The sequence below is a fragment of the Podarcis vaucheri genome, assembly GCF_965113315.1.
Source record: "Podarcis vaucheri genome assembly, chromosome: 13".
NCBI classification, from domain to species: Eukaryota; Metazoa; Chordata; class Lepidosauria; order Squamata; family Lacertidae; genus Podarcis; species Podarcis vaucheri.
In genome coordinates, this window is record NC_138751.1 from 56,144,074 (window position 1) to 56,159,338 (window position 15,265).

At 44.3% G+C, this 15,265-nt stretch overlaps 1 protein-coding gene across 4 annotated transcripts in view; it reads left to right on the forward strand.

Moving 5' to 3' along the window:
• Window positions 1-15,265, forward strand: part of EPB41L4B (erythrocyte membrane protein band 4.1 like 4B) — a 138,453-nt gene that overhangs the window by 76,870 nt on the left and 46,318 nt on the right. For all 4 annotated transcript variants that reach the window (XM_082194808.1, XM_082194810.1, XM_082194809.1 and 1 more), the window contains exons 16-18: window positions 3,025-3,212; window positions 5,798-5,904; window positions 13,178-13,306. In XM_082194808.1, the coding sequence (XP_082050934.1) occupies window positions 3,025-3,212; window positions 5,798-5,904; window positions 13,178-13,306 (424 nt within the window). The remainder of the gene's footprint in view (window positions 1-3,024; window positions 3,213-5,797; window positions 5,905-13,177; window positions 13,307-15,265) is intronic.

Genomic DNA, 15,265 nt, shown 5'->3' on the forward strand with positions numbered 1-15,265 from the left:
ATGAAAATCCACCACAGGAGGGATTTAATATGGATTTCTAAAGATTCCTGCTAAAAAGAGACTAAAACTCGAGCTGGATACCGAATAGCAAAGTTAGTCCGCACTTTCCCTGGCGCTCGGCACAGTTCCTCTGCAAACCTCAGCTGAGCTTGCCTGGGCAGCTGCAGTACCTGCGTAGTCCTTGTTAGGGGGCGCTGTTTCATAACCTTTCTACTACTGTGCCTCTGATTGGGTGAGGAACCAGGTAGCTGTCAGAATTAATGGCTGCTGGTTGGTCCATTTTTTTGTGAATGAAGAAAAGGAGAAGACAAAGGGATATGTCTATGTCGTGTGGCCCTTATCCATGGGCGTGAAGAGAGAAACAAAAACAAAGAACGGTCGGAGTTCTGGTTACAAGTGGAATGTGGGAAAGGGGAGAGAAACAAGTGTGTATTATCTACAAATCGGTGATACTGCCCTACTGCCCATTAAAAAAAACCCACCACTCATAAACAGAGCAGTGCACAAATTGCCCCTCCATTCAGAGGATGATTTCAGTTAATTTCTTCAGCGGGAAGAGAGATTCTCCAGCAGTTTTTCCTTGGTGGGATTCACCATTAGTGGCACAGCAGCACAGCTTCTTCCCCTCCTCCCCTTAAAAATTCCCTGTCTCTACAAGAAAGAAGAACAGCAATTGTATGGCTGCATCTTGGCTCCCATTTTGCAACCCCCACAAAGTTGCAGATATTTCTAGGACATTTGGGGAGAGTGGCTTCCTTTTTCTAGTGGTGGGGGTGAAAAAAATCATCTGTTTGCTCAGGAAAACACCTTACAAGAAAGCTCATCTCTACTCTCAGGGGCTTCACGTCAAAAGACATGGGGGACAGAATGGGAAGCTTGCAGCATCCCATGGGAAAGAACTGGCACCGCCTCTTGACACCTGCCTGAAAAGAGTGACTACTGTTGATATAATGTCTCCCACAAGGCACTTCAGAAGGGTACAGTGGTTGCTGGTATCAGATGCCAGAGTAATATTCAGGACGATGTACATCCCTCCCTTGCTCTCTCCTGAACAAAGTCATTGCCCACAACTAAGGCAAGTGACGTGGGTGACACTGTAGTCTAAACCACTGAGCCTCTTGAGCTTGCCGATCGGAAGGTTGGCGGTTCGAATCCCAGCGACGGGGTGAGCTCCCGTTGCTCAGTCCCTGCTCCTGCCAACCTAGCAGTTCAAAAGCACGTCAAAGTACAAGTAGATAAATAGGTACCACTGCAGCGGGAAGGTAAATGGTGTTTCTGTGCGCTGCTCTGGTTTCACCAGAAGCGGCTTAGTCATGCTGGACATGTGAACCAGAAAAACTGTGGACAGCTTCCTTGGCCAGTAAAGCGAGATGAGCGCCGCAACCCCAGAGTCGTTCACGATTGGGCTTAACTGTCAGGGGTCCTTTACCTTTAAGGCAAAGCTAGGTCTGAAATCAGACCGAAATGAGCTTAAATAAGTATTTACTCTGCTCAGAGGTGTAGCATGGGGGGTGGGTTCCTGGGCCAATTGCTCTGAGCACAAAATTTTTAGGGGTCTGCCTCTGCAGCTGCTGCCCTGACGGGAGGTACTCCATACCCAGACCGCCTGCCTCACCGGAGGGGCACACTGAGCAGTAGTTGGGAGAGGACAGGCCCTGGCATCCCTTGGCTGCACAGCCTCCCCAGCTGGCAGGAGAGGCAGGCGGGTGGCGAGACTTGCAGCGGTGGAGGTGCTCCAGCTGAGGAGGTGTGCACATATGTCTCACTGCTGCCCGGCAGCTCCACCTGGCGTCAGTGGCAGCGCTTAGAGGGCGCCATGCTTTCCTTGCCTAGGTGCTGGCTACCCACGCTACCCCACTGACTGCTCCTTCCTATTTTATGGTGGTTCGTTTTGAGTTCTGTGTGGGGAACAGCTTTTCCTTCGGTGCATCCCACAGAACAGCTGTAACCGTGGACAGCTCCAGGCGAGTCACACAGCTCCTTCGCCTCTCATTTTTGCCAGTGATTTTGACTGAGCCACCTTAACAGGAGATTGTGTGACTGGCATAACCCAAGCCTCTGTGGATAAGAAGGAGTCAGGGGTAGCGTAAGTGGTGCTGGGCCTCCAACCTTTGCTCCCCCCCCCCAAAAAAAAAATATTGAGCTTTTAAACTATCCTGTTCAGTTTAAAACCTAAGTGGGTCTCACACAGTTTAATATAAAATGTTAGGGGAGTAATCAGCCCACAGTAACTAAAGATATGTACTCAAGAGGACTAACATCAAATAAACCCATGAATCCAAAATCTCGCACTGGGGGTTCACCAGAACAAACAACTGCAATCTACTGAGATTCCCACACATAGAAAATTACCATGCTAGAACCCGTCTTCTGAGAATACTAGCTTGCAGGGATTTGTTTTATTTTTTGCATGGAGGTACATTAAGTCATTGGACCACCATTTGCGCTCTGAAGGGGTGCAGACTACACAAATGTCCATCATCTCAGTAAGGACGAGACTTGAAGCTACTAGGGTGGCCAACTCCCAAGAGACTGCGATCCACTCACAGAGTTAAAAACTGGCAGTGATCTCCCCCTTTTTAGGGGTTCAGGTAAAAGTGGTTGAGCTTTTTTAGGGAGGAGGAAAGCCCTGTTTTGGGGGGCTGCAGGGCAAAGATGTTTAGCTTTTTTAGGGGGGCCAAAGTTGTTGAGCATCTTTGGGGGGAGCCAGTGATCTACCACAGATGTCCAGTGATCTACCGGTAGATCACGATCTACCTGCTGGACATGTCTGGAAGTAAGTGAGATTTAGAGCCAGTGAGGCGCACATCTCCCAGGGTGTTTTATTATTATTATAGAGGTCTATATACATCCATTTGGGGATGTGATGCCACATTTCAGTGGTTACTAATTTAAGTGCTGGACAAAGTGAACTCAGAGAAAGTGCAGGATATGAATGCAGTACATATGCAGCCTTGTTTTTTCATCTCAAATATAGTTATCACTTTTTAATTCTCTCATTGGACCCACACTTGTGTTTCACAGCTACGCTTTGAACAGCACAGAGCTTCACCCATTTAATATCGAGGAAAATGGTGGAACACCATTGACTACAAAAATGCCTGGAAGACCCCACCACCACCACCACCTCCACCACCACCACCACTCCAACTATGGGGCACTGGCTCCTCCTGACAACAAGGACAGCATGGCTGGCAGGCAAAGCCCAAACAGTAAGTCTGTTAAACTACCTCCGTCTCGGCATTATGACGGGAGGCAATGGAAGGCTGAACTTTCTAACCTGAGATTGCAGTGAGACAAGCAGAAAGGGACATTAAACACAAAAAGCTGGTGGGGCTTGTACCTTTGGTCAGAGACATCGTAAGAAGATCATTTTGTTCTACTCAGACTGCTAATACCATTTTGTATATTTTACATAGCAAATTTGTCTGTACTGGAAATACATTTGTGAGGGAAGCTATACATTAACTAATTTGGATTTCACTGAAGCTTTGCACAGGACCTTGCCTTTAAAGAAAGTAGATCTTATGAAAATGTGGGTTGCAGTAAAATCTGGCTGCTTCTGTTAGCGCGTAGCCCCCATGAAGAAGTGTATAAAAGCTTCTCCAGAGCCAAGTAACACTCCTAAATGACTCATTGGTACTCCTCAAAAATTTTCAGTGCACGTTTTCTTCTTAATGGATCTGGAAATAGGTTTTTGAAATGTGGGAACTGTCACTCCAGATTGATTTGATTGACTGAATCAGTCAAAGGGGTGGGCTAATGGGAGGGTTAGAGCTCGATTCATATTTACTGGCTCAAGATCCTGGCTTTACAGTGTTCTGTTGTAAAAACGTTAGTACCCATCACATTAGCTTGTCATAATAGCCCAGACCACTACCTCATTATTTGTAGCAATACAGACTGGAACTGTACACAGAGTTCCAATGCTTGGGGTTCTGCTCACAAATTGTGAGAACAGAGGACTGGACTAGATTGGCCTTTGCCCTGGTCCATCAAGGCTCTTCAGAAGTTCTTGTGCAACCTTAACATAGATTAAAGGCATTGTGATACTTGCCCTTTTATTTGCACTTTACTTCCAATCTCTTTCTGAATGCCTCCTCAATTTAATATATTCTTAATGGACATTGTCATTTTCAAAATACATTGGATAGGCATAGTTACAGGTAGGTAGCTGTGTTGGTCTGCCATAGTAGAAACAAAATAAAAAAATTCATTCCAGTAGCACCTTAGAGACCAACTAAGTTGGTTATTGGTATGAGCTTTCGTGTGCATCACATACATGCACACGAAAGCTCATACCAATAACCAACTTAGTTGGTCTCTAAGGTGCTACTGAAAGGAATTTTTTTATATTGGATAGGCATGTGGCCTACAGTATGCTTATTCAGATTTTTTAAAATCTAGAAATATGGAAAACCTGGATATTCCACACAAACGTGAAAAATGGGAGTAAACCATGAGGTTGGGGGGGGGAATATGTTTATTTTTGTTTTCTTCATTTTCAGGCTATTACTGAATTGCAGTTAAATCCTTGAAGGCAAAATTTAAAGTGCAATGTTTTCATATGGCTATGAAGTCGTTCTTTGTATACTTAGATGCTTATTTGGCTGCTTTAAAGGATTTACTATATGGATAGAGTTTTTGTAGGGTTCATGAGTTCTCTGCATTTTATTTTTCATCTATTGTTAATTAAATTGTATGTTAATACAAGTTTTCTAAAAATTAAAGAAGTCGGAATGGTTGCAATTTCAATGTGACTGCACAAAAGTGTTTCAGGGAGGAAGCATTCATTGCCTAGTCTACTCCAGCATTGGACCTGGGTGTCGAATTAACAACAGGGGGGGGGAGGGGAGAACGGGGGACAAAGTGAAACTTCCATGGTGCTGTTTATAGGGAGTACGTCAGGGGTGGCAACCTTTTTCAGCCGTGGGCCGGTCCACCGTCCCTCAGACCATGTGGTGGGCCAGACTTTATTTTTTTTTTGGGGGGGAATGAAAGAATTCCTATGCCCCACAAATAACCCAGAGATGCATTTTAAATAAAAGCAGACATTCTACTCATGTAGATACACGCTGATTCCCGGAGCGTCCGCAGGCCGGATTGAGAAGGCGATTGGGCCGCATCCGGCCCACAGGCCTTAGTTTGCCTACCCTTGGATTACGTCATATCTCGCAAGAGGCTTAATTTAAGGGCAGCCTGCCATGAGGCAGAGTTAAGCAACTGCCTTGGGTGGCAGAATCCCGTGGGGTGGGGTGTCCCACCCATCCCTATTGCTGGGTTTGTGTGGTAGCAGTGGTGAGATCTTGCGCAAGTTCCATGAGATCTTTCTGGAAACCTCTGCAGTAGCAGAACCCCAGGAAGTGAGGGGCCCTTCTCTTTTGCCCATTGCTCCAAAGTGGTGATGGGCAGGGCGAGGATTGTTTAGTACAAAACACCTGAACTAGCCCAGTGTGCTTTAAGAATTAAACAGTAAAACTTATTCAACTCTGTAATGTAGATTTGCCCAGAAAGAGGGCGATCCTAGATACAGTACCATTGTCTGGGTCCTAGTACCACTGACTGCCACAGACCCCAGGACCAGGAGATGAATCCTCTGGTTATATTCCCCAGTCCCAGGAACAGCAATAACGCCTCTGGCTAGGTTGGCAACTCATGCAGCTCTGAAAGGGAACAAGAGCTGAACTTTAGAAACCATCTAACAAAAGGAGACATGGAAATCTGTATAGTGGTTTTCCTTGCAGGATTTTTGTACTTTGCTTTCAGGCTGTTTTCTTTCCTCATTTTGGACATCCAGGAGTATCCCGGCATTATGAGGATGCTTCTCCCCGTTTAAAGAAGATGGAGGTGGAGACTGCGAAAGTAGTAGGGCCTTGGTCAGCTCTGCACATCAGCACGAACAAGGTACATTTCAGGAAGATATGCCTGGGAACTGTCAAATGACAGTGATTTGAATGCACAGGGTGTCAAAGGATGGAGTAGAGGTAGAGACCAGGGGATGGATCTGTGAAGCTTCCTTGTGCGCATGTGCGCACTGCATAGAACCCTGGGCACCTTTATCCCTCACTGAAATGTCACTCCCAAGTTTAGCACTATATTCCCCACCCCAGGGAAGAAATTGCAGCCATTAATTTATGTGGGAGGAAGCAAAAAGGTTTATTCAATAATATCCAAATAGGAAGCTAGCCCCTCCCCCCAGGGAACGTAAGCTGCATACGCACCATACATTCAGAACATATTGTATTCCGCAAAGAAGCCTGGGAATTGTTTACTCCTCTCAGAGCTACAATTTCCAGCACCCTTAACAAACTTAATATTCAGTTCATCTTATTTACAATCCGTAGTCTAAGTTCATTTTGTTTTGATTTTTATGCTTTATTGGTTGTATCACTGAAAAACAAACAAACTACAGTTCCCAGGAATCTGTGTGTGTTAAATGTATTTTACAGTAAATGTGTGGTGTGAACACAGCCCTGGTCCCTGGCAGATTTGCTTAATCTCAGGTGCATTCCAGATTTCAAGGCATTTGCTTTATCCTATGGAATTCAATGGGAACCTTTGAGATCTGAGCCTGCCCATCTCTCTTGTGACCAGGACTCTTTTTCAGACAGAGCTCACCAGAGCTCAGCTATGGCCCCTCTCGGGGGGGGGGGGTGCCATTGCCATTCAAAGAGAGTAAGGGAGATGTTTGTGGTCAACTCCGGCACCTCTTTTTATAGAAAAATAGTGCTGCTTGTGACAAAGAGAGATAATAATTGGAATTGGCTGTTATTATATGCATGCATATAAGAGGCAACACCCAGTATTATCACAAACACAGTTGAAGAGGGGTGAAGTCTCTTGGGAAGCTGTTATGGGGTCTCTATGTTTGGAAGAATGTGATAGGCATTTCCTATCTGTATAGATTAGCTAGATGGGCACCAGTGGGAATCTGTTAGGAGAAGTGCAGCCAGCCCTGGGAGGGCACTGAAGGCACCAGAGAGGTGTAAATGAGAGCCCTCACTCCCCAATTGGCAGCTGGAGCTGTCAGTCAGGAACACAGCTCCCCTGCTCCTCTGTCTGTCCCTAAGTCTCTGTGTGGCATTTCCTGTTTATGGAGAGCTTGGGAAACTTACAGAAATGCTTCCCAGTAAGGAAAAAACACCTTAGAAGCCCTCTACTGCCTCGGTTGCAATGCTTCAGAGCTAGGGTTGCCATACCTCTGGGAAATCCTGGACATGTCCTCTTTTAGGGGGCCAACATGTCCACCCGGGGGGATTTTTACATCTTAAAGGAAATGTCCAGGTTTTGGGGTTTTAAATTTGTATTTATTTATTTGTGGCTTGGGCTCAGGCGGATTGGGTTGGGGCTGCTCTGCATGCCCTGGCCACTGCCAGCCCGAGCCAAGGAAAGAGGGATGTGGGCGCAGGGGCAGCAGCCTGTATGCCCGTGTGCCTCTTTCCCTGGCTTGGGCTGTCCTCTTTTTTGCTCTTCAAGGTCTGGCAACCCAATTCAGAGACATCCTGCCACCTTGGGATCCAAGGTGAACCCACACCCCTGATTTGTAATCCTCCACACTCTGGAACTGAAGTTAATATTTGTTTTGTATTTCACATAATTAATCATTTTCCAGTTTTAAGAATTGCTCTTTTAAAACCATTTTTGATTCTATAATTCAATTCAAATCAAATAGAAGCTCCCTTGTTTGGAGTCTTAAACCTATCCCCCTGAAATGAGATGATGTGCTTATAGACTTAAATGCATGTTTTAAGAATAAAGAACAATGCTGGCTTCTATAACAGGTTCCACACACACACACACACACACACACACACCCTGTCTAGCAGTCCTGCACAAGTTATTTCTCCTCGCTACAGCTGGTCTCATCTTGTGGGAATGAAGAAATATTCAGAAGAACTCTCTGTCAAGCGCAGCCATCTTAAGGCTCTTGATTAAATGCCACTGTCTCCCTTGGGCTGCAGTTCACATCGGGGTGTTGACAGCCTCTGAGAAAATGAAGCACCACAAGTGATATTAAAGAAGCCTGTTACTCTTCTTGACACCACAGAGATAATATTTAATGTCCAAGGTGAAGAGAAATATCCCAAACAGGATTACAAGTATCTTTTCCCTTAGTTCTTCATCCCCTCTATCTTCAGGTATGAATATTACTGGTGGCAATCTGAGAAGAGGTGTAGAAAACCCTCTTCCAGCGGAGCTTGGTACCAGGTTCCACATAGTCCAGGCTCCAGTCCCCATTTAATCATTCCTGCATTTCCCCTTTCTGGCTCTAACAGCATCCAATTGCAAGGATGTTGCTGAACCCTTCTTAACCGCAATGACTTAGTTTATGTCTTTATTTTTAAGATGACATGCCACTTTCCTATCCTAAGAGGTTCCCAAACATCCACAGAGAAGAATTTATATAGTACACGTACTACCACCAAAGGCTTAATTTTCTTAGAAGACTATCTTGACATAGATAGTGTTGGTCCTTTTCTAAAAGCCTTTCTACAAGATCTGAAACTGGTGGAGTCCACGTGGGAGAAGGTTGTATTGGGGAAGGCTAATTCCACTAGGCATTCTCAGTACTTTTTCTGGGGGGCGCAGGTGTACGCATACCCCTAAACATTTTGTGAGTCTGAGTTTGGCCTCATTGAGGGGCAGTATTTCAATATGAGTAGGGAAATGTGAGTACCCCTAAACATTTTTTTAGGAAAAATGCACTGGGCATTCTAGAATGTATCCAGAACTCTTGCTGTTTGGGGCTTTAAAATAGGTCAAGGGGGACTTTGACTCAGTCTAAAACAGATATATTTCATAGAATCATAGAACAGTAGAGTTGGAAGGGACCACCAGGGTCATCTAGCCCAACCCTTTGCCATGCAGGAATCTTTTGCCCAGCATGAGGCTCAAACCCACAAGTCTGAGATTAAGAGTCCCCTATTCTACCCACTGAACTATCCAGTGCCAGCCCTGCCATTAGACAGAAAGGGAGGAGTGACTGGCTGCTTCAGGTGGCAAATGCTGGGTGAGGACTGTGCCCAAGCCTCCTGGACACAAATTTCTCTTGGAGAATAGATCTGCTACCCTGTTGCTCTTTATAAAGGTGACAAAATGCACCTCTGCACGCACAGAGGTGGTGGAGACCTGTTTCCAGGGGGCTATAGCAACTCTACTGCTGAATAATGACTGGGATCCAAATCATTGACCTCATGGTTATTTTGCATTAATAATAATAAATTAGATTTCAAGATGAGATAAACCAAAATAAAAACACGCACAGTAATATTATTCTGATGGTTCGTCTCTATCAAATAGTTTTCATTAATGATCATGAGAGATAAAGTGTGCAGAGGTGACTTAGTCAGAACCATATAAACTGAGTTAGCTAGGCAGGCATAGGCAGACTCCAGCCCTCCAGATGTTTGGAACTACAATTCCCATCATCCCTAGCTAACAGGACCAGTGGTCAGGGATGATGGGAATTGTAGTCCCAAACATCTGGAGGGCTGGAGTTTGCCTATGCCTGCTGTAGAAGCATGACTAATCTGAAGCAATGCTATGAGTCTACAGCAAAGGGCATCTCCCTTCACCATGAAAAACATGGACCAAAGCCTTTGATGGGACATATAATGCGAATAAGCTAGACAAAACAGCCTGTGGCTTGCTTTGAAGGTTTTGGCTGTGCCAAAAGGAGTCATTGCCCCTTCAGCATTTCTCAACACCTCTTGTGAAAATTATCACTTATTTATTCAAATTGCCCCCATCTGCCTTCAGTGCTATCATCCTTCATGAAGCGATATTTGGTTGGCGGTGTTGACTCACGTGATTTCATCTATTGATATCTGGTGACAGTGCCATGTTTGACACGGTGCTGTGATGGCCTTATTGTTTTTGGATCCCTTTTGGGGGAAGGAGCACCAGTGTAACAAAATTCAGGAAGGAAGAGCCAGCTATTCTATCTTAAGGAAAGGACTGTGAGGGTAGGTAGAGCATTGGAATAGGGACAGACAGACGGTCCAAAGGCAAGGGCTGAGGCAGAGTGGAGTATTGGTACAGTCATAGTTAGAAAGAGCAGTTGAGGAGAAAATCTGTGTTGAGCAACAGAGAGGAACATGTGCCCCACTATCTTGTTAGATTCCAACTCCCATCAGCCCCAGCTAGCCTGGCCAATGGTTAGGGATGGCGTGGGGACTGCCACAGAGTCCAAAGAGCAGTGACAGAACCATCTCCAAGAAGAGGAGTCATCAGATTCATCTTTGAGGAGTCGGGACATAATCGTACCTGACTCAGAAAAATTATCATGCCACTCTGGAAAAACTCATACTTGTCAGATTATCGAAAAAAGAAGATACAGCAACAATGTATGTTGCTAAGTAGTATAGCAGAGTGAAATATTCTCTGTGGTTTGGGGAATTCACAGTGTAGATGGTGAATGCAATATTATATTTATTCCTGGATGAGTCCCTGTAAGCAAGAGCCCAGCACATTTGTTCCCCCCAGATTACTTCAGTATTTTGAGGTTACACAAATTGGTTTATCCCTAATTGAACATGGAGCTGCTGTGGGATGTTTTATGATATTTGAAGGTAACCGGTCTTCTCTAAAGGCTGGATGCAACAGTGACCCTCAGGACTAACTGAAATATTCTTCAAATATCTCTTTTTACCCTTGCCTCCCCTGTGTGCTGTCAGGTGCTCTTGCTGCCCCTCTCTCCACCGTGGTTTCCCTTTCCCTTACAAAATGTAGATGGTAAATTACTGGGGGGAAATCTAGCTTCATTTTCTTTTCTTTCTTTTTGCTTACATTACTGTACATTTCCATGCTACGTGATGGTGCTATAAAAATAAACAAGTTTTCAGTCATCTTCAGATTAGTAACAGCTCCTCCTCTGTGATAAATGTTTCCTTGAGGTAAAGGTGCACATAATTAATTTCTGGGGCAAGTGACAACATGAGCCATCACAGATTAATTATCATAGCTATAACTTTCATATTGCCCAATGTCAACTCAGACAAAATATATTAGTAGAGGCAGTTCACACAATTGAGAGTCAAACAAAGTACATGATGAATAAACTAGTTCTTTGCCTGCATCTGTGCACATTCACCAGAACATTCATATTAACAAGCCATTTTTAAAGTTATCAGTTCACAACACTGGAAAAAGGCATGTTATTAGCTGGTTGATAATGCAATCCTTTATGCATCTATTAGGAAATTAAATCCATTGAATTCAATGGGTTTACTCCCAGGTAAAGGAGTACTGGATTGTAGCATAACACCATACCCATGTAAAGATGTGTCTATCACTAAAAAACTGTGTTGTTCGCCAGGTCTTTCCTTCTGCAACCAGATTGGTTTTCATATGGACACTAAGGCTACAACATTGTACAGATGGTGGCAGCTGTTCAGCTTCACCCAAGTCAGCAGATTAAGTTTCTTGAGACATTTTAGCGGGCAGTAGTATCCTGCTTGCAGATCTATATGTCTGATAGAAAATTTGCTTGCAAGAGCAGGATAATGGAAAAATTGACTAATTAAAAGGATAGGCCTTCCTCTTGACATTTTCTCCACTGACTAAATATTATGATCTACCTTACATATATGGTGGACCTAGCAAAACCAATTAGAAACTAGGGTATGTGCTCAGTTTTTAAGCATTCAGTGTAATTTCTCTCTGCACAGCATCCTCCAGTGCGCACACTGAGAAGTGTAATAGCAAGTGTGCTAATATACTCCATTGCTAATCACTCACAGAGATGGAGCTCAACCACCTCTGTCAGCTCAGAAAGGGAGGTTGTTGGGCAGTAGGTTATGGGGTACACCAACAGAATTCCCCACCTGTCCCTATTATTATTACCACCATTATTATATATTTATACCTCCCTTTTTCCCTGACAGGGACTCAAGGCGGGTTACAGATAAAATGAGAACAGCTAAAACATATAAAAGAAATCATAAAAAAATTAACAGTCCCCCGCATTGAATGCACCCAAAAGCCTGTTGGAAGAAGGTTTTCACCTGTTAGCAGATGGACAACAAGGAGGGGGCCAGTCTAGCTTCTCTAGGGAGGGAGTTTCAAGGTTGCCTGGGAGGATGGCAGGACCTAAGCTGTGTAGGGCTTTATAGGTCGTAGCCAGCACTTTGGATTGTGCCCAGAAACAGACCAGTAGCCAGTGGAGTTGTTGTAGCAAGGGAGTTGTCTGCTTCCTATAACCAGCCCCAGTCAACAATCTGGCTGCAGCACCTTGGGGCAGCTGAAGTTTCCGAGCACTTTTCAAAGGCAGCCCCACGTAGAACATGTTACAGTAATCCACAAGAGCCATAAACTATGTAGAAGTGTTGGGATCCAGGTGCTGATTTGATGTGTGGTTGGGTAAGGAAGACAGAATCCCACTATGTCCTGCGCTGGTGCTTTCCTGAGATCTGATTTGGAAACATCTGGAATTGATTCAATCTCAGTGATGCAATCCAGGTTGGCTTCCTCTTCCAAGATGAAATCATGAATAATTGCAGTTTTATTACAGGCAGACTTGGTATTTAGCAACAGCACTGGTTTACCACATACCTGAGGGCAACCTGGCAGAACTTCTCAGGTTACTGTGGGAAATGGAGAGAGCTGGAAGCAGGAGGACACCTTGAGAGTCTCAATCATTTTCCCCTTAACTGGCCTGGCCAGTTACCTCCGCTGTGTCGCCCCCTTTCTGTTATCACTAGAACAAACACACTCCTCTCCTTCCTCCCCATGCCCACCATAAACTTAAACCTTTTCTAAACAAAAAACAGTTTCAATATTTGTTTCATTTATTCAATTGATACCATCTTTAGTAGATCACTGGTTTTTTAATAAAGAAGTTATTAATAAATCTACACAGGTAACTCACATTTAACTTGTGCATATTCAGCTTTACACAGTTCACAATTTAAAAAGTGGGGGGCAGGCATCTGAGAAAAAAGTCTTTGGCAATCCCACCTACCATTGAACCCAAAGTGATTTGACTATACATGATTTTGGTTTCACATGCTATCCCTAGAATGTAACCCCTACATAAGTTGAGAGTCGCCTGTATCCTCCTAATTTGTTTAGGACAGCACTGTTTATTTCACATAACAGAGGCTGTAGAGTGAAGAGACATCTCTCTCAGATCAGTATGTTTCCTGCTCAGCTGTGTGTCCTCTTGTGTTGATGACAGGGTGAAGATAGCAAAACTTCAGAGAAGAGCCTTCATCCTCCTCCCGTGTCCCCTTCCGCAGTACCTGACCACTTTAAATGCAATATCCTGAAGGCTCAGGTGGAAGCGGCTTTTCGTGTGGGTCCTCAGGTGGGTATGCCATGTCTGCCTCCCCTTTAAATGTTCTCTTATGGCTTGTGCACATGTGTATCCATGCTCATACACTACACATACAGGCCACACACACACATTCACTGCACATTCAGCACACACACACACAGCATGCACACTCACTGCATGTGCAAACGTTTACATGTAGTCAAGCACTCATGCATACCTTCTCTCTCACACATGTGCAAAGGGGTGTGTGTGTGTGTGTGTGTGTGTGTGTGTGCATACACAAAACCAGCATTTCCAACCCTACCCACTCCAGCACTGGTGGAGGTGGGTTGAAAAAGCTGCCTTTTACTTTGTGTTCGGGGTTCTTTTACTGTAAAGTAAAGTTGTTTCTTTGGAGGCATTTTCAGCCCATGTGGTTAGCCTATACTTTCTGAATTCATAGTGTCTGGATTTATTTTCTTACCTTGGTCCCCATTGCCTGAATTTCTGGCACAAACAATTCCTGCACAGACACAGATGCCTAGACCAAAAAGAAGCAAAGTGTTAGAAATAGTCAACTGTGCCTAAGGACTTAGTCTACCATAGTTACAAATAATTTGGGATGATGCAATTTTCATGACTGCAGTTGCCTAATAATAGCAACGTTTACATTGTTTTTCTTTAATAGCAAGGAAAAGAATAGGTGTGCCTTCAAAGATTTGTTCTGTGATTTATTCCATTCTCCCTCTTTTACCTTGGCACAGATTTCAGATGAAAGATAAATCACTTTGGCAAAATATAGGATTAAAACCAATCCAATTATAATATGGCTGACGCCTATGGGGCAAAGACAGATTTATCCGAAATACCAAGAGAGCTTAGATCAGGGAAAGTCCATTTACATATTCTGAGGGGCCACTCTTTTCTGCAAGGTAGAAGTTTATTTTGCTTCTCTCTCAACCCAGGCCCTTTAACTGAATTGGGGGGGGGGGTTGCAAGACATGAATGGGGGCAGCTTTTGCAGCTCAGTGCACAGCTTGACATCAGTTGGAGGTTGATGGTGTTCAGTGAAGAAGGAAAAATATGGTCTCCAAGATATGGTCTCTATTGACTTTCCTCAGGCACAGTGTTGCCTATGCTTGTCTTGAAAGGCCTCAATAGTCCCAGATCTCAATCTCCCAGCTGAAAAGCTTGCCGCTTCTACATTATAGGGAAGTTTGTCTTCTTGAGAAAAGGCCTAGAGGAAGAGCCCGTGCTTTTTTTCCTGGAGAGACGCAGGGGTACACATACCCCTAAACATTTTGTGAATCTTTGTACTTTTGGCCATTTACTGTATTTATTTGAACTATAAAATGGTGATTTCCTTGAGTCAAAATGAGAGTATCCCAAAACATTTTTAGGGGGGGAGCACTGGGAAGAGCTATTTCTGTTCCCCCTCTTTTTCAGAAACTGGTCCTGTCAGAGTGGGATGTGTCTTCCCAGAGCAGGCATTCAGCAGCATATACAAATGAGCGCTATGTTCTAGACTAGGGACACAGCACCAGACACTCAGGGGTGAAGCATGCCTCTACAAGGAACAAGGCGACACATTCCTCCTTGTTTTCCAGCCCTAAAATTCCAGGGAGTCCAGGTCAAGGCGTGAGGCTACTGAGTTGTGTAGCATAAACACTGTCAGATAGGCATTATTCAGATCTCTAGAGTATTCCTACAGTGTTGGATGATGAGGATGATGAACAACATAAAAATACAAATTGAGAACATAAAGGGTTTCCTTGAACCTTATTAGAGGTGAACCGTGTCAGTTCTCTCCTCCATAATTGTGGGGAGAGTTAGACATTTTCCCTCTCAGAACAGAGAAGGATATGAGCACTTTAGATGGAGAATGATCTTCTAGATGGGAAGTCAGTATTTCTTCTTACAGAATTGACTCTCTCTCCACCAAGGTTAGTGAGGAGCTTCTAGGGTCAACAGAAGAAAAGTCAGCTGGCTTCTCTAAAGTACCACAGCCAA